Here is a 23087-nt window from a genome sequence, read left to right as displayed (position 1 = left end):
CAGATTTTGTACATAAGTAAATAATTTAAATAAAATTATATGTGAAATTGTAATATTTTTTGTATAATGTAATAAGAAATACTTGAAAAAGAAGACACTATGCCTGAAAAATAAGAATGTAGGGGCAAGTCTATTTAACACTGAGTAAATGTCTTATCTCACTAAATTGGTGAGAAAATACCAAAAGCCGCCAAACTTGGCTACCATTTGGTGACATTTTGTTCTGTTTCCTGTATAATGGCTATTGTAATTGATGAGCTGTGTAAATGTAGCATCATTTGTACCTCATATGCCTTCCAATAACTTCGACAAGCAAAAAGTACTCGAAATATCTCGGCAGCCAGGGGAAAACTATATAAAATGATTAAAGAAGTCTATATAAGAAATCCTTTCAGACAACATTTATTTCAAGTTTTCCTTTTAATTACAGTAATATTTAAGATTGTGTAAATTATTCATTCCTTTCTTGATCTGAACTGCACCTAACCAATTTCCATAGGAAATTAACTTTGCAAAATGCAATTTTGTCATTCTTGCAATGTGTTAATCATGTAACTTCTACATGGATTTTCCCTGCATGGCTTGTTTTGTGCAAGGCAGTAGGGGCTAGTTTTTCCAAATAACAAATATTTATAATTTTGTTATTCTCCTAATCCTTGTAATAAAAAGATACAAGTAAATTTTGGCTTTATTTGCTGATCAGCTAAAGCCAAAAGTAATAAGTACACGTTAAGAACAAGTATTAGGAAATTATTTATAATTTTTTTCAACTAAATTTATAAAATATTCCTATAGTTTCTTCATCAGACTTAACTTTATCAGTGTTTATCAGTTGTCAACATTTTCTTTTTCTGAACTTGTAATTTGTTTTCTTAGTTTTGGGCCAAAGGTATTGTAAGCCTTATTATTAAGAGATACTGTCAATGATCTTGGAATTTAGATAAGAAAGAAGTTTTTTAAGCCCTAAATCATTGAATTTTACTAATAGAAGAGAAAATATCTTAAAAGTTAAACTGTTAGAGAATCTGGTAAAGTTTATAGCTGATAAATAATAGAAAAGTTCAAGCAGAAGTATTCTGTTTATTTTTAATGAAAAAATCTCATTTCCAGAAAAGAAACTTTTCAAAAGTTTGAAAATGATAATAAATAAGCAGAAAGCTTTGTTAAGAACAATAACTTTTAAGGAACTGACGTTTTGAATAATTGTTTTAATCAATTAGCTGTTTGTAGTGCTAGAAATATCTTTGGTATAATTCTGAATATATAAAGATATGTAAAATTATCTTCCATGATTATATGGCACTAATAATACACTCAAGATTAGTTGAAGTTAAAACTTCTGATAATCATTCCTAATGCATGTAGTCATATGTAAAGTATCATTTATTGGGTCTAAAAAACATGCAATTAAAGCCATTGAAACTAACCTTGTAAACTTTGTTAATTTTTATTATAATATTTTCCATCTTTGTAATTACTGTATTATTTACTATTTGCATATGGAGATGAGAATGAAATGAAAGTAAATGCAAAGCATATGTGGAAAAAACGAATGATTAAGACTGTGAATTATAAGTGAAGGTAAAACCTTCATAAATGCTTCTCAAAAAGTCAAGATAAATCTTTTCTAAATACTCCTCAATAAGTGAAGATTAAATCTTTATAAATACTTCTCAAGAAAGCAGTTGATGCAGGGTGGCTGGAATAGTAAGCAGATAAACTAGCCTAAGAAAGTGGAGGAGTTTAAAAAAAATAGCATTATAAATTCAAGGAGGAATTTGTTATGTATGTATGTTTGGTTAATTAATTTCAGTAAGATGTTCAAGAACTGTCTGCTTAGAGGATGGATGCTTTCTTGAAGGAACTTTGACTTCCTAAATGAAACTGAACTTATTTTTATTCAAGGTTCACATCTATTGCAAAGTCACAGAAACCCCATACAACCAGCAGTTCCAAGTTCTGTAAATTTAGAATTGGGCAAACTGCAAGCATTTTGCAGCTTTAGTCACTTGACCAGTAAGCTACATGACTGTGTATAAAATTTTCTGTAAGATATATTTTAATGATATTTATACTAACACTTAAGTTAATTTAATTCTTACATTTAAAATAAGAATAAATCATATATGTACTTCACTAAATTTGACTAAAATTTTGCATTTAGAGTAAATAATAAAATATACATTATTATTTTGTTGATGAAAATAACTTTAAAGAAGATTTTCAAAATGTGTGTTTCACCAATGGACTACTGAGTAGGATATTTATTCTGGGTCATAATCATGGAAATAGTAAACAAACATTTTTTTTTAATGCAGTGAGATTTTATTTAAAATAATAGACTCATTTCACACTGTAAAACGTTTCTCCAAAGTTGCTAACTTAGATTGTAAACTTTTATTTTGTTTATTCTTGATTAGCTGACCCAAATATCTGATTATAATATACTGTTCTATGGGCAGCATTTATTATGCATTCAAGAAATGCTTTGAAAATGTTGCTTTTAAGAAATTAGACAAGCTGCTTAATTTTAATGCTTAGAAAATGCTCCTTTTAATAAATTAAACAAACTGCCTAATTTTTATGCTTGGAAAATCCTGCTTTTAGCAAGTTTCTTAATTTTTGTGTAAGCAAATTTTGTATGAGTAATAGTTTTGTTTAAGCAGGTTGTTTAATTTTGTTTAATGGGAAAAATTCAATGTTTCCTATAATGCAAGATTCATTGCTGAGCTGTCATACCCAAAACTGTAAAAAAGCAAAATAAAGTAAATAATCTGAAAGTAGGTTTAAAAATGTCAAATTTTATTATCCACTAGTCTTCTCTACCAATAAAAATTAAAGCCCAGTTTTATATATTGTTTCATGATTTTACTTTGCTCAAGACTTTTCCTCCTTCTAAATTGTTTTTAATAGTACTTCTATTGTACCATACAAAATGGTGCTGAATAAAACATTCCCTACCCCCATTTAGTAATCATTTAGTAATACCTAGCCATTCAAAATAATTTTGATATGTATCATTCACTTGGATTAATGAAGTAACAGAATATGAGAATTTGTTTCTGTCCGACAGTGAAGCATTTTTAGCTGTAATATATGCACAATAGCAGAGATAGAAATGTGGATGTAAAAATGTTTCCATGTAATAGTTAATGTGCCCTGCTTTATAAAGCTTAGATAGTATCTGGGGGGGGGATGCATCTGTAATCTTGTTGCAAGATGATATGAGACTAATATGTTGTGATGACTATTGTCATGGAAAACTTTAGGGTTTCTTTTACTTCATATTCTTGTACTTAAGAACTGTCTGGTGTAATAAATTACAGTTTATATTTTAAATTATTGTATAGAAAGGCAGTTTATGATGCAGTTTGACATTATTTTTATAATTCTCAGGTAGCATTCAGTTTCTCAGTGGATTCTCTAATTTTTGGCGAGTACTGACGAATACAAGAATTTTTTTTTTACTTTATATAACAAACATATCACCCTGAAACAAAACAGTCACTTAAAAAACAGTAATAGTAAGTACAGAATTCAAATGCAACTCTACCACAATGTAACAGCTCTTTTATACCTAGGGAAAGATAATAGAAAGGAAAATAAAATAATCCATGCAGATGCATTTTTGCTACTGTATTTTTGATAGCTGTAATTGTGGTTTATTTTGTGTGACATATGGAAATAGTTATTAACTCTCATCATCATTATGAAATTCATAATTAGTTTATTATATTTGTGATAGCATTTCTCTTTCTTTTCTTTCCCTTTTTTTACTAGATGAAATTTTGGCATAATTCAATATAATTCTGTAAATTTCTGTTAATTGATTTAATTGGCAAATTGTGTTATAATGTATGATGTGCATATATTTTTCTTTTATCATCTACTGTGCTTATTACAATTATCTTAATCCCTTTATTGAATTCTGGTTTTATTCCTTAAGAATAAATAATTTAATAGTAATGTTTGAGAAGTTTTAATAACATTCATGAATGCTTTCTATGGCTTATTAAAAATTTTATTAGTTGTAAATTTCACTGCATTCTAGTGTTTATAATTTTATTTTATAAACAATACTGAATTATAAAAATTTGTTTTTGTATTTTAAGAAAAGACTAAGAGCTGATCCATATTAACACTGTTCAAACTAATATTAATTAATGTTGCTTTCAGGCACAAAGAGTGAAAGGACAAGCTGATAGTTTAGCTAATGAACATAAAGAAACTTTGTCCAGGCTTGATGATCAGACTAAGGATGCAGAGGGTTTGCTGAATGAAGCAATACGGCAACAACAGGTATACTTAGTGCCTTCTTAAAAGATTACTGCCTTTAAAATAGTTGGTCAAGGGGAAAAATACACTATAATTTTAAAAGAATATGTCTGACTTATTGCTAGTCCAGTTTATAGGATAAAAGACACAACATGATTTAATAAAAGTCCATTAACTTTTTTAATGTATTATCTTTTTTATACAAATCTAATTAGAATATCTGAAAGTTAATTGATATCGTATAAACCTATTTTTGCTTATAATACTACTGGTATATGAAAAAATTAACCTGGCCTTTTCACGTGGTGCTAAGGTACTCAAAATATTCTCTTAAAAACTTGATTATTGATATTAAAATTGTTAAAGTACTAATTTGTATTAGATGTAGAGATGCATTTCTTTCTGATGTCATAATATTTTTAGTATACAGTAAATTCAATTTCCACTCAAATTATTGTTAAAAAGAAACTCAGTAAGTTTGATTTAAATTTCTCTAACATGCATTTAATATGAAATTACATTAAAGCACTAAAGATGAATTCACTGAATACATCAACATAATATATTCTGAATGCATATAAAATGTAAACAATGTTCAATGAATTCAATAATATATTTACTTTATTAAAAATATTCTGATGTAAAAATAATAGATTGTTTAATTTACTTAACTTTTTTGTGCTTGTAGATTACAGATGAGCTTCTAACTGATACTGATGCTGCTTTAGCTAAAGCTCTTGATGCCATAGCATCTGGTGAAAAGATTTTAGATGATGCCAAAGAAACACTTGATACATTAAAGGGTAAATTTATCAAAATCATTTAAAAATTATTAATTTATATGAGCGTTTTTAAATAATTTAACATATTTAACTTATTTGAACATATTTAAAATTTTTATTCTGAAATTTTCATATTGTATAACATTTGCAGTAGTATTTTGAAAAACTTATGTTTATCAATTGCAATATAGGGCTTCTTCTATTGGTATGGGTGTTATCAGTTCTGTGTTATACACTGACTACCAATAAGTATTTGGACACCTGTGATAGAAAAGAAAAACTAACTTTATTCAAAATCAATAGTTGGTAGAGCCTCCACGAGAGGTAATTACAGCGGGGACCCTCCGGGGCATACTTTCCACAAGTCTTTGTATGATAGCTAGTGGTATTTTCTTCCACTCGGCTTGGAGAAGACATACAAGTTCCTTCACCGATTTCGCACGGGTAGTGTACCCCTGAATTCGGCAATGCAACTCGTCCCAGAGGTTCTCGATAGGGTTCAAGTCTGGACTCTAGGCAGGCCAGTCCATTCGATGAACTACATTGGTACCATACCAAGCCTTAGTTAACGTCGAAACATGGCAACTGGCATTGTCATCCTGAAAGTAACAGGGGTCCAACCCATAAAACTGCCACAACGTAGTAGGCACATTGTCATTCAAAATAGTGCAGTAGGCATCGGAGTTGAGCTTACCATGAATGGGGACCAAGGGTTCCAGCCCATACCAGGAGAAACACCCCCAGACCATAATTCCACCTCCGCCGAACTTGACTGTTGGCACAATGCATTCTGGCAGGAGACATTCTCCAGGTAGACCCTGCCATCCGAACGGTAAAGGGTGAACCTTGATTCGTAACTCCAAAGAACCCGTTTCCACTGATCTACGGTCCAATTTCGATGTGCTTTGCACCACATTAACCGAGCAGCGCGGTTGGACTTTGTGATCAAAAGCTTGTGAGCAGCAGCACGACCATGAAAACCAAGCAGATGGGCTTTCTTACAGATGGTATTCATTGAAACAATACTCCCGGATGCCTGTTGAAACTCCTTGCGGATGACGGCCATCGGTTGGGTGCGATTCTTCTGAATTTCTCTGGACAGCACTCGTAGGTCTCTATCTCCCAGTTTCGTTGGTCTGCCGACTTGGGGCACATTCCGCTCACCTTCCAACTCTTAATCACATAGGCCACTGTCGGTTTTGGGTACTTCAGATCGCTAGATATGTCCCTTAAGGATCGGCCACATTTGTGATACCCGATAATTATACCTTTCTCGAAATCAGAGAGCTCTGAACTGCGAGGCATCTTGCATGCAACTAAAGCCGATGCTTTTTCGTACACAATATATACCAGCGGAGTCCGTGTCGTACCTTAGGACCGCAGATATCGTCATTTGCATAGGTGTCCAAATACTTATTGGTAGTCAGTGTATACAGTGAGGCAGAAACTCGTAGGATTAAGAGCTCAATAACAGGTTGCTCTCCTGTAGTCCTCAGAAGTATCTCATACATCATGGCATAAAATCAATGAATTGGTGATACCATTCAAAAAGGCTGCTTACAATTCTGCAGTGTATTCCCAAATTGCATTGCACTGGTGTAACTAGGCCCATTTCTAAATCATTTAACTTGTTCCCTGTGCACTCTATAAATGATCCCAGAAGTTTGTGTTGGGGGACAACAGTGATCAAATTATGATGGTAAAATCTATGTAATGTTCTTGTAAGCATCTAATAACAACCATAGATTAGTGGCATATTGCATTATTTAATTAATGCTGATATATCTTGGGCTAGTTGGAATAGGCTGTGAAAGAAATAGAAAGCCTGAAACCAACCATATGAACACATCGTAAACTATCTCAAAATCTCCACCAATTTATATTATATCTTAGAGACATGCAGGCTCAGAGCTCTGTGGAGTATATACTACTATCTAATCAGGTCAACATTAAAGATTTAGAATCTGGTTTCATCAGACCATGCCATTCTGTCATCCAGTTCATATCTTCGTGCCCTTTCCAGTCCTAGAATTCTACAATGTTCATCAAGGTATAATTATAGAGGTGCAATTATAGAGTCTGCATGTTTTTTTAAGGAGCATACAACATTCACTTTACGTTGAAGACAAAGTAGCGAATACTCGCTATTTCTTGAAGAATAGACTACAGAAGAAAGGTTTAAATAACGTTTTTATTTAAAATTACAGAAAATTACAATAAATAAATTAACAAAATAAGAATGTAATAAATCACTAGTAAATTAAGATATCTAATGGCTGGCTCCTTAGCTTAACTAATGCTAAATTGGCTGCACACAGCAAAGCCGAGCCGAGAAATATATCAGTATCAACTGAAAGGTGTCTAACACCAGATAGAGAGCTAAATTCAACACACAAAATAAACTTGGAACTAAGTCCGCTACTCCTCATTTTGAACTCTTGACACACAGCTTAAATACTGCTTCTGAAACATGTTTAAATTTAAATAGTACATCATACAAAATTTACATTGTGGCAGGAAACTGAAATCAGAAGATAAAGGAAAACTAAAAATAATTGGTTGGAACAAAATAAATCCTTACACAATGAACATTCCTTTCAGGCACATTTTATGAGAACCTTGCACTGAATCTGATATCAGTTTCATGCATTATAGCTCATCTGTGATTCGTTATTAATTATGCAAGGTAACATTAAGTATGCTCTTCAATATACAGTTTTTTATCAATTTATGTGAATGGAAATGAGTGATTTCTAAAACTACATGAGCCATCCTTCTAGAAGCAATAGTCATAACATGTGCAAACTCTTTGGTTTAATCATGTTAAATAATAAGTGAGCCAGGATAAATGATTGATTTAGTTTCCATGCCATTTTGCATATGCAAAGTAATTATTTAATGTGTAAAATGTTGGCGTTGCTCCCATGGCTTTTTGGCCTTTCACTGTAGAATCTTATCAAAGTTTTTTTTAATTTTATTGGAATAACTTAATTATTGTTGATGATTCATATCATAATGTTTAAAATAAATTATATTGTATATACAATTTATTATATTTTTAAAATGCCTTACCTAACAGCTAATTTTAAAGTAATTTAATACTTTTTTCATATTTATTAAATATGAAATTAATTTTAAATTGTTAAATATGAAATTAATTAATTTTTAAATGCACCATGTATTGGTGCATTAAAAAATTGCTTAGGATTTGATCAGCAAGTGAGAGAAAGTCAAGAAAGGGCAAATGAAACTTTAAAAAAGATACCCTATGTCAAGAGAAAAGTTGGAGAAGCTGAAAACAAAACTTTTGATGCAGAAGATGCTTTGCGTGGTGCTACTCAAGATGCAGCTGATGCTCGTGATATAGCTAAAGAAGCTAAAAGACTTGCGGAACAGTCATCAAAAGTGAGGTCATATTTAAATATCCTGTTTTAATAGTTTTTAAGATACACATCCACTGTGATTAGGAAACATAAATAATTGAAGAAAGGAAAATAATAACCGATTTCTTTAAACAGCTATAAATAGATAATTCCATGCTTAATCCATGTCTTGAGTTAAATCAGCGATTCTCAACTAGTACACAAAGAAACAAAGTATTTTAACTATTAAATTCAAACATTAAATACCCCAATATATTGTTTAAGTTTTTTCCATAACACTCATAAATTTATGCGATCTGAGCTTTGTTCAAGGCTAGTAGACGCTCGTAGACTTAAGCAAAATAATCCATTTTTATTTTCAGAAATACGTTTTAGCCATAGACATAGCAGAATTTCTCATAAATAATGTGTTTTAATGGAGTAATTGAAATGGATGTCGTATTTAATAGGCAATAAAAATAGTTTCTATAAAAAGATAATAGTAACTTGTTAATTCTTTTAGAGTTGATCCATTTAATAGCATGTCTACACTTTGTGTCGCCACCATTTCCTGACTCATGTTGATCTATTTTCAATTAGAAATTTTTTACCTCGATTTGCTGTCTCTAACAGCAGTTATTTTGTCATCTTGTTGCTATCTGTTTCTTACTTTGTTATGTAGTTTGAGAATATTTTCGTTTGTTTTGAAAAAACTCGTAATATATTGTTTATTTAAATATTTGTGAAAAAATAACAAAACAAACCTAGATTCTCAAAATGGAAAAATATTGACTAAGCGGAAAAGTGATGATTCACAGGTGATTGGAGACCGAACAATCTACTAGAATTAAAAATATTGGAGGAAAAAAAGAAAATTGTTTATAGAAAATAAAATTAAAGTTATTTATCCTTTGGGTTTACTTGGAATGGAGATGAAAAGGACCCTCAACCTCAATGTATTATTTGTGGTTAATTGTTATCCGTTCAAAGTACGAAACCATCATTTCTTAAAAGACATCTTGAATCCAAGCATGCGAATTTAAAGAATAAATTTGTAGAATATTTTAAGAGGAAATTATAGGAGTTTAAAAAACGTAAATAAGTAATGAAAGGTTTTGTTACTTCAAGTGAAAAAGCTTTGGTAGCTAGTTACTTAGTAAGCCTACAAATTGCCATGATTGAGCAGGCTCACACTATTGGAGAAAAACCTTTAATTACTAGCAACTAAAGATATCATTTTAACAGTATTCAAGAAAAAAGTGGCTAATGAAATTAATAATATTTTGTTATCAAATGATACAGTAAGTAAACGAATTCATGAAATGGCAAATTCCATACAAAAGACACTTACTCAAAAAATAAAACACAGTGAGTATTTAGCTTTACAGTTGGATGAAAATACTGATATAACAAACTTCCTTCAGTTAATAGTTTGCATACGTTTCGAAGAAGATAAACAAATTGCGATAAACAAAGAGCATTGACTTTGTGAATATCTTCATGATAGAGCAACTGCAAATGAAATTTTCATAGTAATTGAGAGTTTTATGTCTGAGAATGATATTCTTTGGAATAAGTGCATTGCTGTATTCAGTGACAGAGCTCAGTTTTTAACAGGAAAATATTCCGCTGTTGTTTCTCAAATTAAAGTTGTGCCTGAAACTAAATTTACTCACTGTTCCATTCATCGTAAAGCTTTTACAATCCTTGAAAACCAGAAAATCGTTTTGAATCAAGCTGTGAAAATTGTTAATTTTAATAAAAGCCAAACTTTAAATTCAAGATTATTTACAATTTTATGCCAAGAGATGAGCAGTGAACATGAAACGGTTTTATTGCATTCTGAAGTAAGGTTTTAAATCTAGAGGCAAAGTTTTAAATTGTTTTTTCAACTTTGATCAAAAATTCAAATTTTCTTTTGTGATTCAAAACTTGAATTGCAGAAATGTTTATTTAGTAAATTATGATTGGCGTGTTAGAATTTAGCTGATATTTTTGGAAAATTAAATGAAATAAATTTAGGATTACAAGAACAAAGTCTTAATTTGTTTATCATTAGAGATAAAATAAATGCAGTGATAAAAAAAAACTTGAACTAATAATCAAAGAATTGCATAATAATATTTTAAACTTTTTACCACTTTTAGAAAGTTTTCTAGCTGAAAGTAATTTGAAAATAAAAGAAGAATTAGCATCAGATTATAAAAATCTATGTTTTTCTTTGATAAATAATTTCAACATGTATTTTTCCGAGAACTATGAAAAAGAAAATTGGATTAGAAATTCACTTTGTTCAAATGTACCTGAAATTTTACCTCGTGAAGAAAAAGAACAAATGATAAAAATTTCCTGTAATTGAAATATAACTGAAAATTTCAAAAGTAACACGCTTGTTAACTTTTGGCTGAACCAAAAAAAAAAAAAAGAATTTAAAGGCTTTTCAAATAAGGCTATTAAATTTTTATGGCCTTTTTGAACAACCTATTTGTAAGAACAAGGATTTTCTTCTATGTTATATCTGAAAAATAAATGTGGAAGAAAATTAAAAGTGGATCCTAATTTACGGTTAAATTTAAGTGAAATATGGCCAGACATAAAGAAATTTATCTCTCTTAAACAGGCCCAAATTTTGCACTAAATTTTAGAATTAAAACACTATAACTTAAATTTTGATAATTAAAATGGTAACCAATTTTTAATCTAATATTTTGTATGTGTGCATATTTAATAAAAATAACCAATATGTTGTGCAAATGGCAATTTCTCTCTCTCTCTCTCTCTATATATATATATGTATTAATATTTCTGTTGAAAAACTGAAAAATAATCATCGTAAAATGTAGTGGTGGTACTAAAATTTTTTAGCTTTTGTTTAGATGGTATGTGTTAGTCAAAAGGTTGAGAACCACTGAGTTAAATGTTATTAGTCTTTGTTCTTACCTTTATATATAGAATATTTAAAAAAATTGCACAGTTAAGTGGGAAATTGATCATAGACTTACAGTTCTAATTTTAAAAACGAATTAAATAAATAAAGAAGCTTTTTAGACTGTGGCATTTTGGGTCATAGGACACCTTTTAATATAAGCTTATAAATTAAAATTTTTATTCTGGTCCTCTGTGAAAAAAAAATTCTTTTCACTAAGTCATTCTTATCCTAAGATTGTTTTAGGGATTAAAAAATGAATCTAGAACATGCAAAATTGGTATGAAAAAAGTCAAATGTATAACTTGCACCTTTTTCATCTTAAAGGGAAAAAATTCAAATTTTATCATTTTTAAAAAAGTAATGCATAATAGGGGGCTTAAATAAATTAATGTTTTCATTGTAAAAGTAAACTTTTAAAAATTCCTATTTGGGAACTTAGTGCATTAGTAATATCTGTGTATGATCTCTGAAATTCTGCCCAAAGTAATTTAGATTGTATAAAAGTGATAAGCTAATTCAGGGGTTTAAATACCTCATTTGTTCACAATAAATGCAGCAATAGTCACGTATTGCTTATGAGTCGTTTTTACTGCCGTCAAGTTATTACTCAATGTGTACCTATTTTCAGTAAATTTAATTTTAATAAGCTGATATTGGCAAAATGGTCATGCAATATGCATCTCCAATCTAATAAGTTATTTTAATATGTTTTAAATTAGTAATATGGCTCTGAGAAATGAGATTTAAATGAGAAAATAAAAAATTTGAGAACTAGTTTACATTGTGTAAGCAGTCATCATTATTGAAAAGTTTTTGTAGTATATCTGACTGAAATTCAATCGGGAGTCTGTGAGTTTTTTAAGCATGTATAAAGAAATGTGTAAGTAAATTGTAATTCTTCTAAAAGTTTGAAATTTAAAAAAAAAAATAAACGTTGCAAGTTATAGCAATGAACCAATAAGTAAGTCATTACATAAATGGCCTAATTTAAATATATGAAAAAGTTTAAAATGTTAAAAGCATTCCCAAAATATGATGTAGATATGGAGTGAAGAAATGAAATATGCAAAATGGCAGTAATTCACTTGTTTGAAACTAAATTTCCAGAAGCTGTCAATTCTCAAAAAAGGAGGTACTTGCAAAGTTTAGTACATCAAGGTCATTCAAAAGAAATATGCCTTATTTGAGTTTTTACATCTAATATTTTTATCTACTGGAAACTGTTTGATATTTTTTTTCTTTTTCTTTTTTTTTTTTTTTTTTTTTTTTTTTGTTGAGTTTTTGTTTTCAGCTTTTGAATGATTTAATGTACGTATATATAGTTCTATTTGTTCTATTTCTTAGTTAAGGCTATAGATAATACTACCAAAAAAAAAGTATACTTATAATCATTATATTCAGAGCTTCTCTGTAGATGTAATTAATTGCAATACTAACCATTTAATATGATCATGTTGACAGTTAGTAGTTTTTTAAAAAAATATCCATTAAAAAAAACTGTTGGTCATCAGTAATACCAATTTTGTTCTTAACTATTTTTATTGATGCAATTTATGTAATTAATAGTGATGTGTTATTGTATAGATTCAACCTTATTTCTTTTTCTTGTGTTCATCCTTTTTATGACCAAAATTTTTCAAGCTGATAATAAAAGTTAATAATATTTCTCTAATCTTGTAACATTATGAAATAAAATAATTATAATGACATTAAGTAGATTTAAAAAGAGAGAGATTTAGAAATGACAAATAAAATGTAATTTTGAGTGGTAGTGAGTAATTTTTAATAAATATTTTTAAGTCAATAAACAATTGAGCAAAAAATTACAGAAAAATACCCTAATATTATTAGTTAAAACTACATTAAAATTTAATGATATTAAATAAGATACTTATGTACAGGAAATTCAATTAATATAAATTTATGTGAATAGCATATTCAGAAATATGACAAGTATAAAAACATCAAATGTGAAAAATATCAGGTGCTCTTCTGTTATCAGGATGAAATTCAGAAATGTATGTAGGTATGCATGTGTGTATGTATATAAGTATGTATGCGTGTATGTGTGTGTAAACACATACACGTATATGCACATATATTCATACATACATACATTTCTCAATCCGGTCCCATTAACAGAAGAGTAGAAAATATCATCTTGCTTTACAAATATACTTCATTTGATTATACTTCCTTTTAAAAAGTGAACATTGATAGTTGGGCACTAAAATTAGGGGGAAATTATCTAGGTAGTTGCTTAGTGTAATATCAGATCTGGTATGTTCCCCTAAAAATTAATTTTAAACACATGAAGTAGACAATATTCCTAGTGCTATTATACTGAGAGTGCTGCCAGCAGTGGTTTTTGCTTTGAGCATTTAAATGCCTCCATCTGAGCTCTGTTCTTGAAGAAACATACCAAGAAGATCTGGTAAATGCTTCAGCTTTCAAATGGTCTCAAGAAGTGAGAAACCTTAAGTTATACTTGCTTGCTTTATTGACATGCAATATAGCATGTAAATTTCTACATCCAGAAAGTTAATTTTATTATGCACAAAGGCTGAACAGATGCAATCAAGCTGTGTCATGTTATATTGCAAAGTTTACAATTTTATATAACAGATGTTCTGAAATACTTTTTCTATGCACTGTATTATGCTTATTATCATTTTTAATGTCTTACATTTAATTCTGGAGTGTTATAATATTCAATCTTTCACATCCACTCTATGTGATGTTTTCATACATATCTGCAAGAAAATGTTATTATTGTGTAAATTGTACTTAGGATGCTGGTGAGATTCGCAGAGAAGCAGAACAGGCAAAAGAACAGGCCGGTCAATTAAGAGATCAAGCTGGCCAGCTGACTGACCAAATTGAAGATACTGATGTCAGAATGAAACGTTATGAAGATGAAGCAGAGATGGGAGGAGCATTGGCAAAAGAAGTAAGAATAAATTAAAAATCATTATGTTGATATTTTGTCTTCAAATAATGCTAATTTTATTTAAATTAGCAAACTAATAACTATTCACATGGTAAATTAATTGATAACTTTTCTTATATTTTCTTTATATATTCAGAGAATATTTTAATGAAAATATTTATACAGTCAAAAGTCTTTAATCCGGACTCGTCGGCGATTCCGGATTATCGATTTTTCTGGATTATAGATCATCAGTTTAAATCTAGTAAGATGGCATGCAAAATTTATAAAATTAAAAATATGAAACCATAATTTATGAAATAAAGAGCAATTATGATCTAAAGGGTATCAAAATTTACAAAAAAAAAGCTTAATATTTATTTGTTTACTTTATTAAAAAATGTTTTCAACGCGCGCATAGTCAAAATTAAAAAATTGCAACCAGAAAACTATTTGATTTGTATTTGTGATATTTATAATGACGAGGAATTTTATTTAAATCATATCAAAGACGGAGTACATTGAGATGAAATACTGCATTTAGTAAGGAATTATAAGCCGAATAAAATAAAACCATCTGCCCTGAAGATGAGGATAGTGCTGACAGATCAACTTCCAGTTCATTGCATGCCACGACGTTCCCCCACCCCACGCAGAGCAGCGTGAAATTGATAAACATATTTTGGAATGGTTAGAGAAACAAAATATATGCCTTTATCCATTTTTTCAGCAATTCCACGTTTTGTTTGATGGACTTCGAAACATGCTTTCCCTTTGTAGATCCTTTTGCAGCTCCAGCATTGGAAATTCTATTTGACATAATCGAATGTTCCAACTTACTTTTATAAAATTGCTCTAACAGTCTGCAAAAAAATAATAAGCCGGATCCAGTTCGAAGATTAAGGAACAACGCAATCTGCAACATCAACTGAAATAGATAATTAGATAATTTGAGCTTAGCTTATACTGTTGGTTTCACATTAAATGCACATGCGTAAATGTATTATGTGCATGCGTAAACGTATTACGAGCATGCATCAACGCATTAATGCATTGATGCATGCGCAGAAAATTTGTAGCTTTGAGGTCCGGATTATAGATCATTCCGGTTTATGGGTGTCCGGATTAACAACTTTTGACTGTACATTACTTTTCTTCAGTTACTTTGCAAGCAAAATATAGAAAATATAAAATGCAAATCAAATAAAAATTTTTGTTAGCTACTTCTTCGCCCTGTTTAATTTTATGCTAAAAGTGTTTTTTAGGTTAGAATCACTCTTTTATAGTATTAGAAAAGAAAGTTAATATTTTTTATAATATTTAAGATGAAATGTGCCTTATTTTAATAGTGTTTCTGCATTGTTAGATTTTAAATTTCTTAAAAAAGTGATACAATTAGAATAATGTTACATTTTAGCATAATTACAGTGGTGGTTCACGTAATGAGTATTGTCTGTTCCTCAATAGCAAATCCGCTATGCAAATCATTTTCTATGTGTTATGCTGTTTTCCATAGCTTTCTAGGGAAATAGTTTTAATTCATTTCTAGGCCTGGTCCAAAATTGTGAAATGGTCATAAAAGTATTATGTAGAATATTAAAACTACCACCAGTGTTGGAAGTGATGGAAATTTACTGAGTTATAAAATATTTGTGTATGGATACTTTATATATGCAATAATTATATATTTTTATATGCAACCTCACATTTTTTAGTTCAGTTTAATTTGTCATTCTAGCCGTCTGTTGGAAGTTAAACAGCTTCACCCCTCTTTCCCTTGCTTGCAAATCTGTCTTTTGTTTTATGAGACATCCATATGTTATGAAGTTATCTGAAATGGCAATACACTATTTCAGGACTGTTCTGAAATATTCTTCTTTAGAATGCTCCAGAAGTAATTCATAGCATTATCATTGAATGGATAGCTTATTCCATTCATCCCATCTTCCTGAGATATCACATCATGTTTGTGACCTGGACCTCTTCCCACTTCTAATTCAATGCATTTTCATTTTAAGTCTAATTTTTGAATCTTCAGAAGTTCCTTGTTAGCTGCAGCTGACATGAATCTTTTTTTTTTTTTTTTCCTGTTCTTCCTTACCAAAGAAAACTTCCCTGTGTGGTTCCATCATCTTCAAGAATAGCTTGCACTTCTTAAGTTATAATAGTAAGAAATATGTTTATTCATCCATTATTTTGCTCTCTCTCTTTTTTTTGGGGGGGGGGAATGGGGTTAAGTATTTACCCACCATTAAAACAGAAAATAAAATTTTAAAAAATTCGTCTGCATTTGATATTTAATGAAAATCACACATGGTTCATTCTGCTAAACATTTATAGGTCCCTGCAAGTTTTCGTTATGTGAAACATCACCATATTACCTAAAACAGACTTTGACCATAAATATGTTTATTTTCAAAAAGTATGTCATCTTCTTGTACTATAACCATTATTTTATTCTTTAAAGACTTTAGGGAAGGCAAATGAAGCAAAGACTGCAGCTGTAGAAGCTATTGATAAAGGAAGAACTGCTACTGCAAAATTAGATAATATTCTAGATGCTTTAGGTATTTATTATCTTTCTGGATTTTTTTGGAAGATTTTGATTATTCTAGTAACTATTTCTTAGTAATTATGTTTCGTGGTGATATTTTTGTATTATCAATGTATTTCAAAAAGAAAAGCTTTTGTAATTGATTTATTTTTTACTTTAATTTTGTATGCACTTTTTTAATGCATCTTTTATACATATTTAACAAAATTGTTATATATTTTAATGCAAATCTTATTAGGGTTTAGTATCTCCTTGCTTTCTTACAACAGATTCACTTTGATACTCAGATCTTTTGAATTTGAGAAACAAATGTTTGCTCTATAAGCATATAATTCAAATAAAATATCAGTAAGTTGCTGGAACTTTCTATTCTATATGGCATTTAATTTTTTAACATAAAATCATAAGAACTGAAAAAAAAAAAAAAACATTGTATGGGCCAGAAGATGTAGATTTTCCTTAAATAATTTTAGTATTCTGTGAGCTAAATTACAAATACATTTAAACTGAATTTTGGTTTCAGATCATAATTGAATTACTGCTTGTCTCCACATAAAGCAAGAAGAGAGCGAAATTCGTCTGATTTCTAGCTAGTATATCAGTATTGAGAATATTAAAATCATAAATTAGTAATGTTAATTATGCTTTTTGTGTATTGCATTGAACTATGCCTCTTAAGTGTTATCCTTGAAATTCACACATATTATCACTATCCTATCAATCCCATAAACAGCATAGAAAGCATTAAATTTATTTTTTACAAACTGTATTTAAACTTAGAAGTTGTGAAAATATCATAAAATATTTGGTAGAATATTAGAAATGCCATCAGTATTGGAGCACTAATCACTAGCTGACTTATTTTTTTATTATCTCTCAGTATTGAATTTATTTTTTTAAGGAATAAACTGTTATTATATAAGCTGGAGAAGTTACAAACAATTTAATTCCTGTAATGCATTTCTTCACTGAGGGTATGAAAGAAATGGCCAGGCTTACTTAGGTTAGGTTATTTAATTACGGCAAAGCCTCAAGGGCTATCTGCCTAAGGGAGGGATGCCTTTGTGGAGGACTTTGTAAGGGAAACTGGCTCGTATACACATTACACATGAGAAAAACCACGAAAACACCCATGCAGCCAGCCCGTTCGTGGGATTCGAACCTCGGACCGAACTACCAGTGTTCAGCGACTTTACCGCTCGGCTGCTGGTGGGCCTTCCAGGCTTACTTAGTAAAAGAACCATATGTAATGAAATTCAGATAATTAAAAGTATAAGATATGAACAAATATTCATGTTTTTATGACATACATGCATATATCTGCCGTAAAAATTTTGTGCAAATATTTAAAAATACTGATGCATTTTAATATATGCAGGCAGAAAAAGAGAACAAAATTAGAATATCTTTTATTAAAAGTTATTAGAATAAAATGCTGTGAAATTAATGTGAATAAAATAAAAAATTTACCATGGGTTGATGAAAATTTTTTAAAAAAATTATATATATATATATATATATGTGTGTGTGTGTGTGTGTGTCTGATAGTATAAATTACAAGTAAACATTAAGGGCTGCTGCTAATTTATAATAATAATTTACATATTTAATATGTAAGATAAAAAATATCTAAATGTAAATTGCAATTTAAATTAGCAGTAGCCCAATAATGCTTAATTTTAATTTGAGTATTTATCCTCTCTGTTCTAAAAATAGTAATATCTTTTTCTGCACTGTGCTATTTTGAGACTAATCACATACTCTGTCACATACTCTTAATAAATGCTTGTGATGTAAATGAACTAAAACTCAAACAGCCAATAATAATTTTACAACATTATTAATTATCTAATTGAATGCATTGAAACTGAAACTAACTCATTCTGAATTAAGATCTCATCATTTCATTTTTTCAAATAGAATTCACTCTTCATGAAAACAAGGCACTTCCTTTCTGTAGCTTGGCCTAGCTATATTTAATTTGCCTCCGTGCCCAAGTTTGCTGTTCATTAGAGATCAACATCTTAGAAATGAAGCATCTCAACATTCTACACCATCACTATTTCTGAACATTACATCTCAGTATACTGCTTCATTATATATATATAGATATATATATATATATATCCAAATTATTAAATTAAATAAGGTTGATGATCATAAGTTACATATAAATTTTCAAAATACTTATTCATAAATTAAATGTATTAAATATACTAAATGTGATAATTAATCCTGATAATATTTGAGAAAAATTTTTATTAGCATTAAATAATGTTGTCAAATGTAAAAATAAAAAGGATTAGAAATAGATACTTTTACAAATTCAGGTGTTTATTTGCCTTAGTAAGTGTGTGGTGAGAACATTGAAAATATATTAATTGTTAAATTAGATGTGTTTTATTCAAATACCATTTTATTAAATTACTGTCTTATAATTTCATTTCTGTTATGCAGACAATACTATAATTAGGCTATTTACACGTAGAAAAGATCCAACATATCCATATTTAGCTTTAAGATGTTAAAAATATGAAAAATTATGTCGGGTGCTGACTAATAAATACTGCCTGAAGCTTTTCAAACTTCAGTATGAAGTAGAGAGATTCTATGCCCTTGCACTGCATAGAATAGATAACTCAACAATAATTTTCATCTATATCAGATGTTTTATTTCTGAAATTGATTTCAACATCTTATTTGTAAACTGGAATAAATTAATAATCTTTTGATCAGCGTGGTGTTTTAATTCTATTTTTTATGACAGCTATTTTCTGTAATGTGAACTTTGAATATTGGTTAAAACTGTGATCACAATAATCTTGAATGAATTTCATTGAATGGAGCAGTAAAGCTTTGACATGCAAATTGTCAGACATGTATGGACAATTATTCAGACTTCTCATATTTTATCTTTTTGTTCTTCAAAATTTTGTTAATAATTTTGTAATTTTTGTTTCATCATCAGGGAACATATTTTTTGTTTTGAGGTTTGGGAAATAAGCAAAGCTTCATGCAGGGCTGTTATAGTTGTGCCGCTTGTCCCAATTTCCATTCAGAAATATATGCTGGTCCAAAAAAGGCTGGAACACAAATTATTTAGTGCTAAAAATGGAGCTAAATGAAAAGATAGTATCGTATAACTACAGAGTGCAAAATATTGCTCAATCTGTGCCCACCACTGCATCAAATAAAAATTTAGCTCCTAATTTCTATAGAAATTAAGTTTTAGAAAGTTTTATGATGTTTTACATTAAAAGTAATTAAAATTTTTACTACATATGTTTTGACATAATGTAGAATTAGTATAAAGCATTGTTAGAAATATAGTTTTAGAAAGCAGAGTTGTAACAGTAAAAACAAAATGTTCAATGATATTTAAAAGAATGTAATACATAGAGCATAATACATAACCAATTCAAATATCTAGAACTGTAAAAAATAAATAAATAAATATCTGGTTGTAATGAAAGTTTTCTACGAAAAAACTTTCTTAATAAAGTTAGGAAAAAAAAAAAAAAAAAACATGAAAGCAGTGCCTATAGTGTAAGTAGTAATCAGCACCCAAATCTATGATTTTCTGCCAACATTTTGGTTGTTTTTCAGAGCCTTCAGCCCAGAAACAGTGGCTGTGAATCCAAAAACAGATCAACTCATTTCAGACATCCTGTGCTGAATGGAACATAGCACCAGCAAGATGTAGCTGTAGGTGTGAAAAAAAGGTAGAAGTCTGAAGGAGCGATGTTGGGGCTATATGGTGGGTGTGGCAAAAGATCCCATTTGAGTCTGTACTCCATCCAGTGAATTCAGACACATGTGGTTTTGCATTATCTTGATGGAACATTATGTTTTTGCACCAGTTGTTTCAGTTTGACATTTTCCCTTGATAGCAGCATTAGCATGGACTAGCATTTCACTGTACACCTTACGGTTGAGGGTTTTAGCTTTTTCCAGATAACCTTTGTAAATAATACCATGACAATCCCACCAGATACAAAGGATGATCTTTATATTAGTTAGATTAGGCTTTGCACCGCTGCCGACAGGCTCAGCGGGTGCAGAGCAACCTCCTTTGAAGGAAATCCACTTTTCATCACAAGTGATGATCCAATCCAAAATTTTGTTCTTGCATTTGATATTCGAGCAGATTAGTGCAGGAGCCAACACATCTGCTCCTGCACTAATCTGCACTATCTGTTTGAGTCAACTCATGCAGCACTCAACAATTGAACTTGTACATCAATTTTATGCAATGCATAGCATGACTAATGGACATAGTATTGATGTGTAACTCCTTAGCAAGCTTACTAGTGATTGCATACTGATATTCCACAAGTTCTCGCAGGCAGGCCTCATCAGCATCGGTAGGCCAGCCAGAGTTCCCTGCTTAATATCATAGTCCTTGTTTTTGAACATTCAGTACCAAACCTTCACATTGTCATACGATACAACATTAGTACCTAAAGCTGTATACATGATTTGGTGACATTCTGTAGCTGACGTTTTGCAAGAGAACTGGAAGTAAATGATGGTTCCAATCTGATAACATGATAGTACCATTTCAGACACCTAGTACTTAATGATAATGATATTTTTTTACAAATTTCACAACACGGTGTTCTAAAGCAAGTCTTTTTCATGTGAGACTGTGTATCAGGAACTTCTGAAGATATCCTCATTTAAAAATTATTTTTCAATATTGCTGTTGAATTGAATTTTATGGTTTAAGTGCAAAGAACATTTAATAAATAAAGGTAACACATAAAAGGTTTTAAAAAGTCCCTTTGGGCATAATGTAAAATCTGAAAGCTTCCAGATTTTTTATTTTATTTTATAATGCTGTTGAATTTTAAAAGACGTATTGCTAAAGTAGTTTAACCAGAAATAAATTTTGCAAGCGAATTAATGTTCTTAGTTGAATAATTCTTATTTTGTTCCAATACTTGAAATATTGAGCAAAAACTAAAAGCCTTATCCTGTCATTGGAAAGTAATGTTTAGACTGCGTAGATGATTCCTTATGTCGGACTGCAATATTAAATATTGGTTTCTTTCAGCATTTTTTATTTGAGAATGTTTATCGTTGTATATATGCTTTAGGTATTTATTAATGTTTTCATTTCCCTTTATGTAGTTGATTTAGATACAGTTGACAGTTCACAGCTTGATGATTTAGAGAGACTTCTAGCTCTTGCTGAGAGAGAATTTATAAATGCTGATCTTGGAGCTAGGGCTGAAGCTTTGAAGGAAGCACAAGAAGAGCAAAAGCAGTGGATGAGAGATTATGAAGATGAAATTGAACAGCTCAAAAAAGATGTTGCAAATGTTGCAGCTATCAGACATTCATTACCAGAAGACTGTTATCGAAGATTAGTCTTAGAACCTTAATTACTATCTGAAACATCAATACTTAAAATAATTTTCTGCATTACCAAAGAGTGTGCTGCAATAGCACACTTCTCATTAAGTACAATACTGTATTTTGTATGATATTGCATTTGATCAGCTGGTAAAATTTATAATAATTCGGGCAATCCTTTTAAAATATTATACATATAGTTTTATGCATACCTTTCCAGAATTATATCCTTATACTTTCTTAGATTTGAAGTCTTTTGATTTAATTATTCATACAGTATTTTGATTATTATAAGTTTATAAATTTTGGATAAATTTGTGAAATTACAAAAAGTTTTTTATGTTTTATTTGCTTTATTTTTTACCCTAAGCAACTGAATAATTTATTTTTGAATGTAACATAAATTCTAAAGTGTATCTCACTTTATATTACTTAAATTAAGACAGTTCAATGTTCTTAAAAGGGAAACCATTAAAATCAGAAAAAGAAAATGTGTTGTGTTTTGTAAAACTGCAATATACTAAATATGTTTTGGACTTCCATTTCAAAGCAGAAAATTTGTGCCTATTCCTTGTTAACAATAATAATAAAATGTATTCACATATGTTTTCTAATATAAAATGTACATACTAATATAAAGCAATAAAGAAAATAAACTACTTTCTTGTAGTGATTTATTTCCATACATTCTTAACTTCTTTTCTCATTTGAAGCTAAAAAGTATATAAATACCTTACACATTTTGTTTGTTATTGATATGCATTTGATCAGCTGGTAAAATTTATAATAATTCATATATTTTAATTATTTTTACGTATTCCCCATCGCTGTATTTATTTGTTTAGCTTTGAATTTTAAGCTCTGTGACGATGAAACATCACCTTATGCACTGAGGAGC

The 23087-nt window shown here is 29.7% G+C and overlaps 1 protein-coding gene across 2 annotated transcripts in view; it reads left to right on the top strand.

Moving 5' to 3' along the window:
• LOC118182569 (laminin subunit gamma-1-like) overlaps window positions 1-22849 on the top strand; it is a 131175-nt gene extending 108326 nt beyond the window's left edge. For both annotated transcript variants that reach the window (XM_085825058.1, XM_085825059.1), the window contains 6 exons: window positions 4177-4299; window positions 4964-5078; window positions 8263-8462; window positions 14140-14298; window positions 16745-16844; window positions 21965-22849. In XM_085825058.1, coding sequence (XP_085681184.1) covers window positions 4177-4299; window positions 4964-5078; window positions 8263-8462; window positions 14140-14298; window positions 16745-16844; window positions 21965-22218 — 951 coding nt within the window. In that variant the 3' untranslated portion in view covers window positions 22219-22849. The remainder of the gene's footprint in view (window positions 1-4176; window positions 4300-4963; window positions 5079-8262; window positions 8463-14139; window positions 14299-16744; window positions 16845-21964) is intronic.
• The last annotated feature ends 238 nt before the right edge of the window (window positions 22850-23087 follow it).

This window comes from Stegodyphus dumicola, chromosome 10, assembly GCF_044657685.1.
Source record: "Stegodyphus dumicola isolate Sdum_Otavi_A_Nest chromosome 10, ASM4465768v1".
Classification (NCBI taxonomy): Eukaryota; Metazoa; Arthropoda; class Arachnida; order Araneae; family Eresidae; genus Stegodyphus; species Stegodyphus dumicola.
The sequence above is the reverse complement of the archived record's forward strand: the minus strand, read 5'-3'. Positions and strand labels throughout refer to the sequence as shown.